The sequence below is a fragment of the Dioscorea cayenensis genome, unplaced genomic scaffold, assembly GCF_009730915.1.
Source record: "Dioscorea cayenensis subsp. rotundata cultivar TDr96_F1 unplaced genomic scaffold, TDr96_F1_v2_PseudoChromosome.rev07_lg8_w22 25.fasta BLBR01000868.1, whole genome shotgun sequence".
Lineage (NCBI taxonomy): Eukaryota > Viridiplantae > Streptophyta > Magnoliopsida > Dioscoreales > Dioscoreaceae > Dioscorea > Dioscorea cayenensis.
The window spans coordinates 104760-118599 of NW_024087259.1; the positions used below are offsets into that span (position 1 = coordinate 104760).

Sequence of the window (13840 nt, forward strand, 5' to 3'; positions counted from 1 at the left end):
AACATATATATGTTTATATTAATATGATTAAATTTATGGATGTGACAAAAGAGTATTTACCTCTAATAAAATTCTCATTTTTGTACCGGCCAATAAAAATATTTCTAACTTTTCTCTCTTTCATAAATACCTTATATGTGAGTTAAAGCTGACTCAAAGAAGAATTGTGTGTGTGTTTTTATACTTTTTAATGAGCTAAGAAGGTCTATTTGACAAATCTACAATATGGAGTAATACTTATTGGAACATCTCTGATAAAATCCTTCATAATTTCAATAAATTCTGTGAATTTAATTCCTTTTTCTTTTTTCTTTTCCCTTTTTTTCAATTTACAAAACAAACACAGGAAAAAAAAAATATTATAAAAGGAATTATGAAACTTTCAAATAATCCTACAAAAACCAAAACTAAATCACGGTTAGCTAAAACATCATCAGAGCCATCTGTTGTTCCTCGAGATATGCACTACTAAAATCTATTTTACTCATATCCCTAGGCAGTAACGGACGGCTGTGATCATGTTCAATCTGCGGCCATTTGCCACTGATTCGTTCTCATTCGATCATCGTTGAGGGCTTGGACTACTTCATCATGTTCTCCTTCAACCTCGCTAAAACCCCGTTGTTTTCTAGGGTTTCAAGGCCTCCAAGCTTCCATTCTCGAAGCCCTTCCTCTCCAATCCTCCATTGGAGAACAATTGGGCTGTGCATTGATGGCCTCTCCCCGAAACCTAGAGATTTTTCAACTGATTCGCCGCGGAGGGTCGCCAGAAACTCTGGAAAGTCGCTGCCTTGGATGGCAACGAATAGAGAAAGGGAATCGAGAAGAGAAGAGAAGAGTTCTTCGTGGGAAGCATCAGCGGAGAGGTACTTCTCTAGAAATGGTGGAAAGAAGTTGGAAGAAAAGCTGAAGAAGGTTGAGGTTGAGGTAGTAGAATCGGAGGAGGAAGAGAGTGTTGATGATTCGAGATGGGATAGAATGAGGGCCAGGTACTCTAGGTTTGAGAGGCCTGAGGCTCGCCGGTGGAACAAACAGGAGAGTTGGGACCGGAAAATGGGAAAGGAGGCTGCGGAGTCTTCGGTGCCAAAGATTGTTGGGCAGGGTGTTTATGGTGTTGGACCGGTTTTAGCAGCATTGTCAGTGAAAAGGAGGGAGCTTTATGCTCTCTATGTGCAGCAAGGATTGGATTTGAGTGGAAACAATAGGAGGAAGAAGGACAAGAGAGGAGTGGAGAATGTTTTGAAGATGGCTGAGGAGATTGGATTGAAGATTGTTGAGACCTCGAAGCATGATCTTAACATGGTGGTTGATAACAGGCCTCATCAAGGTTTGGTTTTAGATGCATCTCCGTTGGAAATGGTTAGTATAAGAGAATTGGAACCGATGCTGGTGGAAGGTGGAAGAGTTCCTCCTCTTTGGGTGGCTTTGGATGAGGTTACAGATCCTCAGAATTTGGGAGCCATTGTTAGGTCTGCTTATTTTTTTGGGGCTGAAGGGGTGGTTGTTTGTGCGAAGAACTCAGCACCTCTTAGCGGTGTGGTCAGCAAAGCGAGTGCTGGATCACTTGAGCTAATTGAGTTGAGGTCTTGCAAGAATATGATGCAATTTCTAACCGCATCCTCTGAAAATGGATGGAGGGTCCTTGGAGGATCGGTCTCATCTAGAGCTGCTCCATTGTGTGAAATTGAAGTTGGGGTCCCTACTATTCTTGTGTTGGGGAGTGAAGGGACTGGGTTGAGGCCACTTGTGGAGAGATCTTGCACTCAGTTGATTAGAATTCCTGGAAACATAAGGGAAGATGTATGTGCTGGAGAAAGTGAAACAGAAGATGCAGAGACGGACAGAGCTCAATCTGGGCATGCATTGAAGTCTTTTCTCACCGTTGAGAGTTTGAATGTTAGTGTGGCAACTGGTGTGCTGCTTTACCATTTAATTGGAAGAACTACCAATTCCATTGGTTAGAAGTAAACCTGGCCACAGTTTAACAGATGGTTGGAGCTCTACTTTACTTATTTGTGTTGTTCCTGTTGCAGAGTAGCTGATTTGTAGCAATGTGAGTCAGAACGTTGATTGCTGATTTTTGTATCTTATGGCAGAGTTGTTATATGTTTGATAATTCTGGATTATCAATTGTTTATTCAAGTTATATATATTCGGTGGCGAGAAGTATGATGCATCTTGAGAGAGACATCTATCCATGGGAATGCCATTGATTTTGTATCTTTTCTGGGTATACCCTGCATAAAAGAACTCGGTGCTAGAAGATATGCATCTCTCCGATGATTATGACAATTCAGAAATTAGCAATGCATGGTTAGAAGGAATTGCTTTACTTATTTTGAACAATTTTCTGGTAAGAAATCTAAACCTTGATATTTTATTTACTGTGTTCCTGCTCATGTTTGAAGCAGCACGGATTTATGATACATCCGCCGAATGTTATCTGCAGAATGTTAACTGTTCTGGTTTGCTTTTGCTAACATGGGCTGTCTTGCACCTACCAAACCTGCCACTGTGTTATTTAAAGTTTATTTTCATTTGCTTTATTCGATAGAACCTTCATATATTCTGTTTTTTTGGTTTAGCATATGTTCAAATGTGCATATTTCCCAACCTAGTAGTTCATTCCAAAGTTTCTTCTTTAGATCTTACATTACCAATATGATGACCTGAAAGGACTTAAAAAATCATGACCAGTAGAATATCACTTGTATCTCTACTTTTTCACTTTACCATGCATCGGACAATATATAAGCAGTGGTAATGATTCACCATCCAAGTATATTATATGCATCTGCTGTCTATTTATCTTAGACTTGTGACTGTACTGGCTTGAATAAGCAAACATCTTCATGTTCATCGCAGTGGCCCAATGAATTAGTAGCATTACATTTTTCTCATGTTCTAAGATGCCGCCAAAATCACTGCTTCTGTGACAGCTAGAATTTAGTTTCCTATTTAAAGTCCTCTTCTTACAGATGCTTATTTACTTGATTTAAAAAAATTCACCTGGAAATTTTGCTCAGTCTTGTCTCTCTCCTCTTGTTTAACTAAGTAAAGTAATATGCCCTTCTTGTGACAAAATTTACCCCATAAACTGTATTGAGGCAGCCAACAACTTTTGACACCATTTTTTTTTTATCCATTCTCCCATTTAAAGTAGGACTGATGAGATCTGGAGTTAATTCCTTAGGGTTAGGGCAGTGCTGAACAACTACAATAAGTCAGTGATATATTTTGGCCATTGCCACCTACAGATGTTATACCATTTTATCAGACCTGATACTCCAATTGTGAACCAGACAAAAACAAACTCTTCATGAGGTTTCTTGTGACAAATTTATTTGGTTTACAGTTTTTGCTTGTGAAATTTTCTTGGAATTTTATGACGAGCCATTAGAATGCTTTGCCTGGTGGTTCTCCTAGTTAGTCTCTTGCAAAACCGTTGTGTTTTGTCTGTATTATAAATCAAAGCCGATATGGGAGGTCGATGAGGTCTTTTGCTTTGCCATTAGAAGCACCTAATTAGACATTCTTAAGAAAACTCAATATTGCTTTAATGTTTGATATTTTCATGCATTTTGAATCAATTCCAGCTATGAATGATCATAATTATCATTATAATGGAAGTATAAACCCTATCTTTGAATTGGGTATGCAATAGGAACCTCTGCTTTTGCATCCCTCAGGAACAAGCAAAACCACCACAACATTCTAACCGAAGCAACACAGAGCACTGATAGAAACCACCAGTTTATTTCTGAGACACACCATTCTATGAGCTGATCTGAGGAAGCCTCCTGGTCCCCTTTAGAGCATTATAAAGGAATGGAAGAACTGAAAATAAGCCACCTCATGGCACAAGCTGATTTATGGTGGCTGTTCACAGGGTCTTGGGTTAGACAGAAGTCATTCCTTGCTATGTGGGTGGTAAATCTTGACTCCTACAACGTTTCTGAACAATTCTTGTGATGTGCTTTTCTACCTTAAGTCGATAATCTAAATTTTTTAACTGTAGGATTGACTGCTAATGTGTTTGTTAATGCCTGCTAGGTATTTTATTGATTAAAAAGACAGTAGGCCATATACGATCATAAAACAATGTTCAGAATGGTAGGTTGTAATATAATAGACTTTGTGGTTGATTCCAACTTGTCATGGTGGTACTGGTATTTATCAGGCAGCATGTTGCGCATCATAATTTTCCCTTCCTTACTTGATAACTACCTTTCTCTGTAAGCCAATTTATTTAGTCTTTGATACTTTAAATTCATTCATTATTGACAGTTTCAGCCTATGGGCTGAATCCAAGCCATGCATTTTGATTTCTTCACATGTCAAAAGAAAGGAGGACTTATTGGTGTGAAACAAAAAAGTACTTTGACAAGTCGGCCTTATAGGTAAGCATGTCATTAGAAATTCCTGTTTGTCATTTCTTCATTGTCATTGCTTCGCCGTTGTAGTGCTTATAATTAATGTTTCGTCCTTTTTTTTAAGTTGGTTGTTTGTCTGTTTAGTTGAGAATTTTCAACTGTTTTATGCCGTATATCATTTTGGTTGTCCATATTGGTTTTGCCTTGTTACAGTCCTATGTTAGTATTGTTCTTTCCTTTCATCATAGTAGTAGACTCTCTAGAGCTTTTCTCTACTTGCAAATTTAGTTAGCAGGGAGAATAAAAAGTCAATGAAAGAAGAAATTGTTTTCTCAACTGTCTACAGGTCAGGATTATCATCTGTCTGTTTTCATATTATTTCAGTTTTGAATAGGATTAGTAAATGGAAGATATTTAGTGTATCTTATGTAACTTTTGTTATTTCTGGTAACAAGAGACTTTATTTCTTGTGGACCTAACTAGCATAGAATTGCTATGAGAATAAACCATGTTATTCCTAATCTTTGATGGGACCAATCATAATCTTTATTTGAATTTTGTTATTATGCTTTTTGCGGAAATTTGCATACCAGCAAAAGACAAATATATCTGTATCTAATATGGTAGAAAAGAAGAAGCAATTATGTTTTTTTTTTTGGAAAAACTTTGTGGTTGTATATATGTATTTTTTTTTTCTTTTCACACACTGTAGTATGTTCTTTCTTCAGGAAAAAAGTTCTCCTTCACCTCTTGAGTCCTATTTTGGCCTAATTTTATTTGTCGGATTCAGTAGATGAGTTTGATTTGGGAAGACGATCAAAATTAATCTCTGAGTCTACCTACGCTTGTTGTATTATATAACCAACAATAATGTGGCCAGTGTGACATAAATATTTAGGTAACAACATGTGTATGGATAGGTCCACACTCTAAATAGTCTATCCCTGACTAGTGTCTTAATTAATTTCCATACCAAATAGACATATAGAAATATAGAACACACCTACCTTTTGAAGTGTCTACTCATGAAAAGTGTAGCCATTATCCAAAAAGCAACTAAGCATTCATTAGATCCATTCTTTTCTTATGCTTAATCACCACCCAATCTTATTATCAGTCAACTTTGTTACTTTGTAGCTTAAAAATACATCAACTTTTGCTTAATCCAACCACCTAAAGTGTTCAGTTCATTGTAAGAGAAGGTGGAATAATACTAAATGGAATCTTGTCTTGGTTTTCAAAGCGTTTGGTCCTTTAGTATGAGAGTTTGTATGAAGGGACACTTGGGGTAAAAGAGAAGGTGTGGTTGGGAGCATAGACAATGAGACAGACACTGAAGATAATTAAGATTCCAGACAAGGATGTTGCCACTGCAACCTACTCTATCTCTTTACTGTGTTTTGTTTGGCTGTTTGCAACTTTGGCCATGATGGAGACCAATAATGAGTTTTCTTCTTCTGTTTTTTTTTTTCTTGTTCTTGTTCTCACATATCTAGGTGAATTTTTAATTTCCATTCATACCCTTGAGATTGTCAGATATTTGGAAATTATGTATATGCCCCTGAGTTTAGAGTCAACTATTGTGGTTGTTGTCAGATATTTTAAGATTATTTTTTTCACCCTTTGTTTTGTGATGTGCAGAACTTTTTAAATAATTTGTACTGATCTTTGAAAGTTTTCATATTTTTTATTGAAGTTGGATTTGATTAACAGGGATATATGCTACAGAAACTTGCTTGTGGGAAATATGTGTAATATCAAGTTTTTGATGGTTGTTTTTGGATTTAATGAGGTGAATAAAAATTGGAAAAGAAGGATCAGAACTGATTTCTTGTGTTTAGCTCAATGAAATAAGTTAAGATTGATGAGCACATGAAAGCAAAATTGTGTGTGAAATTAGCCTTTTCTTATTGTCCATTATCTCACAATCCACCTTTTCTTTTTTTGGCAGGTATACCCCCATAAGGCCTCAAATTCATCAATATATATAATATCCGCAGCTATGAGGTTTGAAAAACTGCCAGTCTGCCATTATAAATTTATAATATGAATGTATGGGGGATTGTCTTGCACATTTACAGCAATCATCATGCATAAAAAAACTCATAAAATTAAATTTACATATCTAGTAGTGGTGATTCTATTTTTGTTAGACAGCACTTTGTTTCCCAGAGAATACAACAGAGCCGGCCACAACAGGGAGAAACAAGAGGACAGTCATCACTCTCTACAAGACATGAAGAACAAACAGAGAACAATCCAAATACTCATTACTCACCTACATTACTTTTAAGATTAGCAGGCAAATTACAAATGCACAAGGTTTCTTTTTCACTGATTTCAACGTTCTGATGTTCTCTTCTTGCCTTTTGATTTTGACTGTATAGGTGAAAAACAAATACGCAAAAGACTCATTAGTCATAGAAAAGAAAAAAAAAAAATACAAGAATTAGATTTGATTTGTGTTGCTGATTTGTGTGTTACTTACAGCGAGTGCAGAAATGTCGGCCGTCTTCAGCACTCGGAGTCTTTTTGCTGTTGAAACAAACATGCTGCAGGTTACAGAGCAGATATGTTCGTTAGATAAATGGCATTGCGTCTTTTATTTACTGTCGTTTTATTCAGGTATACAATTGAGTGATCAATCAATTGAGTTTTAGCATTAATACTTCAAGTTTTGATTTTTGTATTTCATGATTTATTACCCAGGTTTAACAAGAACATTGATTGGATGATGAAGAGTAGAGAGACTTACTCCCAAGGAATATCTCCGGCAAGCATTCGATCTCCTTCATTGTCTTCATAAACTAAGGTATACTCTCCAGTGCCATCAAGCAAACCTTTGAATGCCTGTTTTTCCTGAGAACCATCTTGAATTCCAATGGTTTGGTGATCCCTTTGAGCTGCATGAAAATGAAAGACTCAAGACTTTTGAGTTTCTTTTTCTTCATCAAATTTTGAGTGTTTTAGATATATGTTGTGAAATTACCTGCAAGTAGGCCGAGGAAGAGTTCTTCGACGGCAAGAGAAAGTTTCTCATAACTGTTGTAAGCCTTGAGATCGATTTTTCGGCCAATGGGAATACCATCCATGTTAATTTTCAGAAACAATCCTTTCTTGCAGTTCTCAAGCGTTTCTTCGGTCTTTGACGGCACATTTGGAGATGCTAGTGAAGGTTTTGAAGAACTACTTGCAATGTTCTTTCGGAAAGTGCGAATTGGCGGCCATCCGACGACAGGAACAGAACTAGTCCTGGAATTTTTTTTTTTTATTAGGAAAGAGATGTAGAAATCAGATATGCACAAGTGTAGATACCTTACAAAATTGGTTTTTTTCTTGAAATTTAATCAAATTAGTGGGAGAACTTCAGTAGAAAACAGGCTTACAGACTATCAATGTTTTGTAGTTTCCAAAACAGCAAAGCGTATTGGTTTTTCTTTTGTGAAGAAAAATAAAAGAAATGACAAACTTTGTCCTTATTGTGCATTCATAAAATTGGAAAAAACAAAACAAAACAAAATTGGTCCTTGTGGTAGAACCAAAATACAGATTAACACATCCCTTTCCTATTTTTTAAGAAAAAAAATGATGAAAATAAAAACATAAAATTGATCCTTGCACTACGTCCTTAAAACACACACAAACACAAATACAAATACAAATACAGTCTATACAGACATAAAAGAAGAAAAAGCAAACAATTCTCTTCAACTTTCAAGGAAAGAGAAAAAAAAAAAGCCAAGAAAAAAAATCACATGTTGCTGAGAAACAAACAAAGTTCTCAATCCACAACCAAACACCACCACAAATCACAAAACAAACAAATCATTCATCAAATAAAGAACACACAAAAATAAAAAGGCCACAAAAAAGAAAGAAAGAGAAAACATAATACCAGTAAGGAAAGAATGAAAGATAAAAAAAAAGGGCAGGGTTTAAGAAAATAAAATAAAACAAAAAATAAAGAGAGAGAGAGAGAGAGAGAGAAGAACAAGAAACAGTTGTATGTGGAATCAATGATATAGCATAGAAACCATCAAAATAGTACCTTGTCTGAGAACCATTGTTTGTTCCAGCTGCATTTGATGTTAAAGGACACTCAGCCTTTCCCTCAATGGCCCCCTTTTGTTTTTGCTGAAGAAAAGCTGCTCAAAAACACAAGTATCAAACTAGCTCAAGCTTAAGCTAATACACTATATTATATATAAATATATGTATGTATGTATGTATGTATGTATGTATATGTGTATGTATATACATACTTAAAGTTCTCTCAGTGTTGTTGTCTTTGATTTGCAACCGGTGTTCTTGTTGAGTACCAGGAGGACAAAGACTAAGCTCTAGTTTCTTCTCTTCTGGCGCTCCAAACTTAGTACCACCTTCTTCTCTTGTGTCTCTAACCATCCAGTGATGACCATTTGGGATTAAGTTTAGAAGTTGAGGAGATGATTTAAGTCCATTATTTCCTTGGCTTTCATCCATGTCTGTTAGAGATCTGATGAATTTAGAAGGAAAATAATTAATTCAGGAGAAAAGTTTGAAACTATGAACATTGAGCTGAAAAGATGAAAACTTCACAAGGAAATGGTTGAGAAATAAGATTTGCAAACCATTTTGTTGAACTGAATAGATGAGAAAAAAAAAATTTAATAAAGTTTGAACTTGAAAACAAGATGAAAAACCATTCTGTTTGAAACTCTAAAGATGAGAACTTTGCAAAGAAAGATAGAGATCTTTTACAAAGAAACAGTTTAAAAAATAAAATAAAATAAAATAAGATGCAATTTATTCCATGGAATCAAAATATGAAAAACTTCACAAAAGAAACACATCAAATAATAACCAGATAGATTCAGACCATTCCATTAAACTCAAAAGATGAGAAACCTCCACCAAAAAAGAAAAAAAAAACAATTAAATAAAATAAAGCTCAAAAAAAAAAAACAAGATGCAAACCATTATACATAAACAGCACACTCACCTTCTCAGAAAGAAAGATAGAACAAAAGGTAGGACAAAGAGAAGCTCAGAAGACCAAACTGGAGGAACAGCAAGAGAGAAAGATGGATGAAAAATAAAGAGAAGAGCAAAGGCGATGCCTTTTCTTTTCCCAGAACCAAAGCCTGCCCAAACTCCAAAAAAACAAAAACTCAGAGGCTCAGAAAATAGAGAAGCAACAGCCAAATCCTCAAAAGATTGAATCTTTAAGCCTCAGATGAGTCAGTAGGACAACTAGAAACAAAAGGCTCCACCCTTTAGCTCTCCCTATTCAACATATAAAAGACATATTGAACACCTTTATATATACATACATATATATATCTATATATCTCTCTACAAAAACAAATAGAGAGAGTGAGAGTGAGAGTGAAAGAGAGAGAGAGAGAGAGAGAGAGATAGAGAGTGGGAAATTGGAGGATGGACTATGGAGCACGCAAGCAACGAGGAGTGACAAAGCTGGGCAGCAGAGCACGCTCACCCAGGAGCTCAAATAACACTCTTTGATTCTCTTTGCTCCTCTCTTTCTTTTTCTAAGTTTTGTTTTTATTTTCATTCTTAATTTTAAGCCCTTTATAAGCCTTCAAATTCCTCATTAGTCATTACTGCCCCCCCACCTGTATTTCTTCCTTTCTCTATCTTTTTAGCTTTCTTCCATATCTACCCCTAGTACAAATACATAATTACACATATACTTTTAGTTATTTTATTCATAATAACGACAAGCATCACCGCCAAAAAAAAAAAAATGTGTCAAAAAAACATATATGTAAAGAGTAGGTCATGTGTTCAAATTTCTCTCCTGACAGGATTGTTCTCCGTAGCTGTATTATTCATATACCTGTTCATATGAGATTTTATATTATTTTTGTACTGAACATACACTGTATATCGGGCTCCAGTACTGTTTATATTTATAAAAAAGACGTTTGTCACCTATTATTCAAAAAAAAAAAACATATATGTATAATAATGCATCAATTATAGTAACTTAAAAACCCTCCAAATATTTATTAACTCGGTTAAATTTCATATAAAATAATTAAAATTTTATTATGTGTATACTCAGAATATCGCTTAGGAATCAAACCGAGTAAATTTTCCATTTGAAGATATATATATATATATATACTCCTATAACATCCCAAGATTTGTGTGTGTGTGTGTGTGTGCGCGCGCGCGCATAGTCAAGTGTGGGATTCAATTTTTCTTGATATAAATATTCTCTATTGCTTTTTATTAATATTTTTATTTTTATTTATGCAAAATTATATCAAAATCGAGAGAATAATATTGTATGGGTAATTTTCAAACAAAGTTTGAGTTCACTTCTTATTTAAATAGTGTGAAATCATAGAATCCCGGGCCATTAGTGGCATGCAATCATATTGGAAGAGTTATAAGAATATGACAAATAAAATGAGAATATATTTCACTATCAAATCAGGCTGCAAGTAATATGTATATATGCATATATATTTAATATATTTTGACCGCCTACAATAGAATTTGTATTTCATTTTCTCTCAATCCAAATATTGATATATATAATATAATTTATAAAAAAACTATAGATATTATTTATTTAACAGATTAGACAAATATATATTAATTAAGAGTCTTGTGCAAATAAAAATTAAACTTTTAATCGTGTGTTTTTAATTATAAATATCAAATTTAGGTTGCAAACCACACACCACAAGTGAGGACCTAATACTATCACTATTTTCATCAAATTTCAAACTTAGATAATAAAATTTTTATATCGACTTCCTTCACATCGTGCCTAATGTCTAAACCAAATTCACACTATATTTTTAAAGCTCAAATTACATTAAATATATAAGATAAATTAATATCACAGATATGATGTAATAGCCTTTAAATTAGATAGAGTTATTAGCTTTATTATTGTTTTTTTTTATTTTAAGTTGTTTTATTTAAATAATTCTTTTTTATTATATTAATTAAATGATTGAATGAGTCTCCCACAAACAATTTTAGTCATTTCTTGATGTGTCTCATTTTGATTAGTTTCATTTTAAATTTTACACATACAATCAATAATTCTTCATTTCACAAATGTTATAACTTAACCGACCAAATTAATATAACATGTATTTATGACTCCCTTTAAAAATCGGTTTATATAATCTAGAAACAAGCAAGAAAACAAATTGTGAGAAAAAAACATCTAAAAATGAGCATTGAAAATGTGTGAAAAATGAAGTGTGAAAATGAATAATGGATTGAGTGAGTATCATAGATATTATCATCAAAATTGTGTGAATTGTGTGAATTTTGTGAATTCTAAAAAAAAAACTTTGATTCCATGGTCATGAATATGCCCTATTTATAATATATACAAGGTTTTGGCCCGTTAGGGTTAGGGTTTTGAAAGTGAAGAATAAAACACCATGAAATAGACTAGACAAGTAAGCCCACACATCTTCTTCAATGAAAGAAAAGACCTATCTAAAAGTGGTCCATTTCTAGAAAATGAAAATTATTGGCTCGATACGTTAAGTACAAGGTAGTAGGATAAGACCGAACTTTTAAAATAATAATAATAGTAATAATAAATAAAAAATTTAGGGGTTGTGATTCATGTGAGAATTGTGATTCAATGGCTTAATGTTGATAATATTGATAAATTGAATACAAAATTGTTTGTTTTGAACTAGGTTTGTAGGTTGAACTCTAATGTTAGTGTCATGATCTACACTTCAGATAAGAATCAAATTGAGATGCCATGCGGAATGTTGCATCTTTTTACTTATAACATAATAAGGGTTTGAAATTTGTATTTATGTATGTTTATATGCTGGAAAAAATATGTGATCAAGAAAGAAAGATACTTTGGCATTGATGCCATACTTGTGCCTCTCAAGCCATGTGTTAATCATGTGTTTTGATTGTCGTAAATAACTAGGTTAGAACTTGATAAAAATCATATGGTAAAATATTATTTGATAAACATATGCCAGAAGATTGCTTTGTGCGAAGTGATATACAACTAATATTGATTTTGTTAAAAAGAATTGAATATGAGATATTGATGATATGGGGGAGAAAATAAAACAAAAAAAAATCATTTATGTACCATAGTAAAAGAGAAAAAAATCTCAATAAAAAGTAGAATGACACTTTAAATTATTGATATTGAGTCCTCTGCATAATTAAGGTGTTCATCTCATTGAAAAAGCAAGTTCAAACCTTTTAGTTCGTATAGGTAAACACGGGTACGTTGTAGAGCTCAACTCTACATGTATGCTCAACCCTGGCACGTAGCTTGTTCACATTTGTAATATATATATATATATATATTATGTCAGAGATATGCATCAAGAAAGATCACTTCGATATAAACGAAGGGATGACTACTATAAATAAATGGAACCTTCTATAAAGTAACTTTTGTTCAGGCCTTTATAAGTGAAAAGCTTTAAAATATTTATTAAGTACATAAGAAAGAACCAATGGCATCTTGCCCTGTTAGTGTTGATCCCTTACGTAGAGTGTTTATTTCATGGATAATCAAAGATTGAATCTTATAACCTATATAAAGTTAGAGCATATAGTGGTTATTCAGTTTACAACTCCACACCTATGTACATCTCTGACTTCCCTTAAATTGAGCTGCGAGCTTGTCATATATTTGTCAATATATATATATATATATACAAGAGAGATGATAACAAAGGAAAGTGAAACTACAATTTACTTGCTCCTATTCTCTATGACAATGAAATAATTTCATGACCAGGCCAAAATATTTATTTAACAAATAATATAACTATATCAATAAAATATTTTTTAATGCAAGTAAAATGAATAATTAACAGTGTCGACCATCTTTTCGTTTATGGCACCTGATCCTCTGCATTGGTATTTGTGTTATTGGTATTTGAATACCAATAACACAAATATTTTTTATTGGTATTTGTGGTATTTGAATCCACATCGATGTGGATTCAAATATTAACTCACGTAGTGTGAGAGCAAAATATGTTGAGGTAGTAACTTCACACATGTACATTTTTTTTGACGTGGCTTATCTATGTTGCAAGATTAATTAGAAGTGTGAATGAATAAAAAGTTGTTCAATAGGCCAAGCTTGTTCAATTTCTAATAAATTTTGTGAGTATTGCTTGAATGCCTTAATTTGCATATAATTATTTTTTATTTTTTATTTTACAAATGCCACAAGCATAAAAGTAAATTAAAGGATGTACATAACCTCGAATTGATCACTTAGTAAGGTATGAATTGGGTTGTAAATCCGCTCTCACAACGGGATCCTATGGCATCCTGTATACATAGAAGGCCCATCGTTCATACACAATGAACCCTTACTCACCATGCGTTGGGTGAGATCTGAATACCCGACCTCTTACATGAGAGCGAATATCTTAACTATTTAACTAACCCAATGTCCGCATTTAAATAACTAATTAATTCACAATAGA

At 33.7% G+C, this 13840-nt stretch overlaps 2 protein-coding genes across 2 annotated transcripts; one reads left to right on the forward strand and one right to left on the reverse strand.

The window, feature by feature from the left end:
- Positions 1 to 527: 527 nt before the first annotated feature.
- Positions 528 to 2176, forward strand: LOC120255155 (rRNA methyltransferase 1, mitochondrial). Its single transcript, XM_039263042.1, has 2 exons — positions 528 to 1991; positions 2097 to 2176. Exon 1 carries the CDS (start codon positions 592 to 594, stop codon positions 1960 to 1962), a length of 1371 nt encoding a protein of 456 aa, XP_039118976.1. The 5' UTR covers positions 528 to 591; the 3' UTR covers positions 1963 to 1991; positions 2097 to 2176.
- Positions 2177 to 6484: 4308 nt separating this feature from the next.
- Positions 6485 to 8856, reverse strand: LOC120255156 (auxin-responsive protein IAA26-like). The gene is made up of 6 exons (XM_039263043.1): positions 8636 to 8856; positions 8422 to 8518; positions 7363 to 7625; positions 7129 to 7276; positions 6862 to 6925; positions 6485 to 6752 (listed from the first exon to the last, which is right to left on the reverse strand). Exons 1-6 carry the CDS (start codon positions 8853 to 8855, stop codon positions 6714 to 6716), a joined length of 831 nt encoding a protein of 276 aa, XP_039118977.1. The 5' UTR covers position 8856; the 3' UTR covers positions 6485 to 6713.
- Positions 8857 to 13840: the final 4984 nt, after the last annotated feature.

Coding starts and splice junctions, on each gene's coding strand:
- LOC120255156 (XM_039263043.1), bottom strand. CDS start 8,855: ATGGATGAAAGCCAAGGAAATAATGGACTTAAATCATCTCCTCAACTT. Junction 8,519..8,635: donor CAACACTGAGAGAACTTTAA/GTATGTATATAC, acceptor GTTTTTGAGCAG/CTTTTCTTCAGCAAAAACAA. Junction 6,753..6,861: donor CCGACATTTCTGCACTCGCT/GTAAGTAACACA, acceptor TCACCTATACAG/TCAAAATCAAAAGGCAAGAA.
- LOC120255155 (XM_039263042.1), top strand. CDS start 592: ATGTTCTCCTTCAACCTCGCTAAAACCCCGTTGTTTTCTAGGGTTTCA.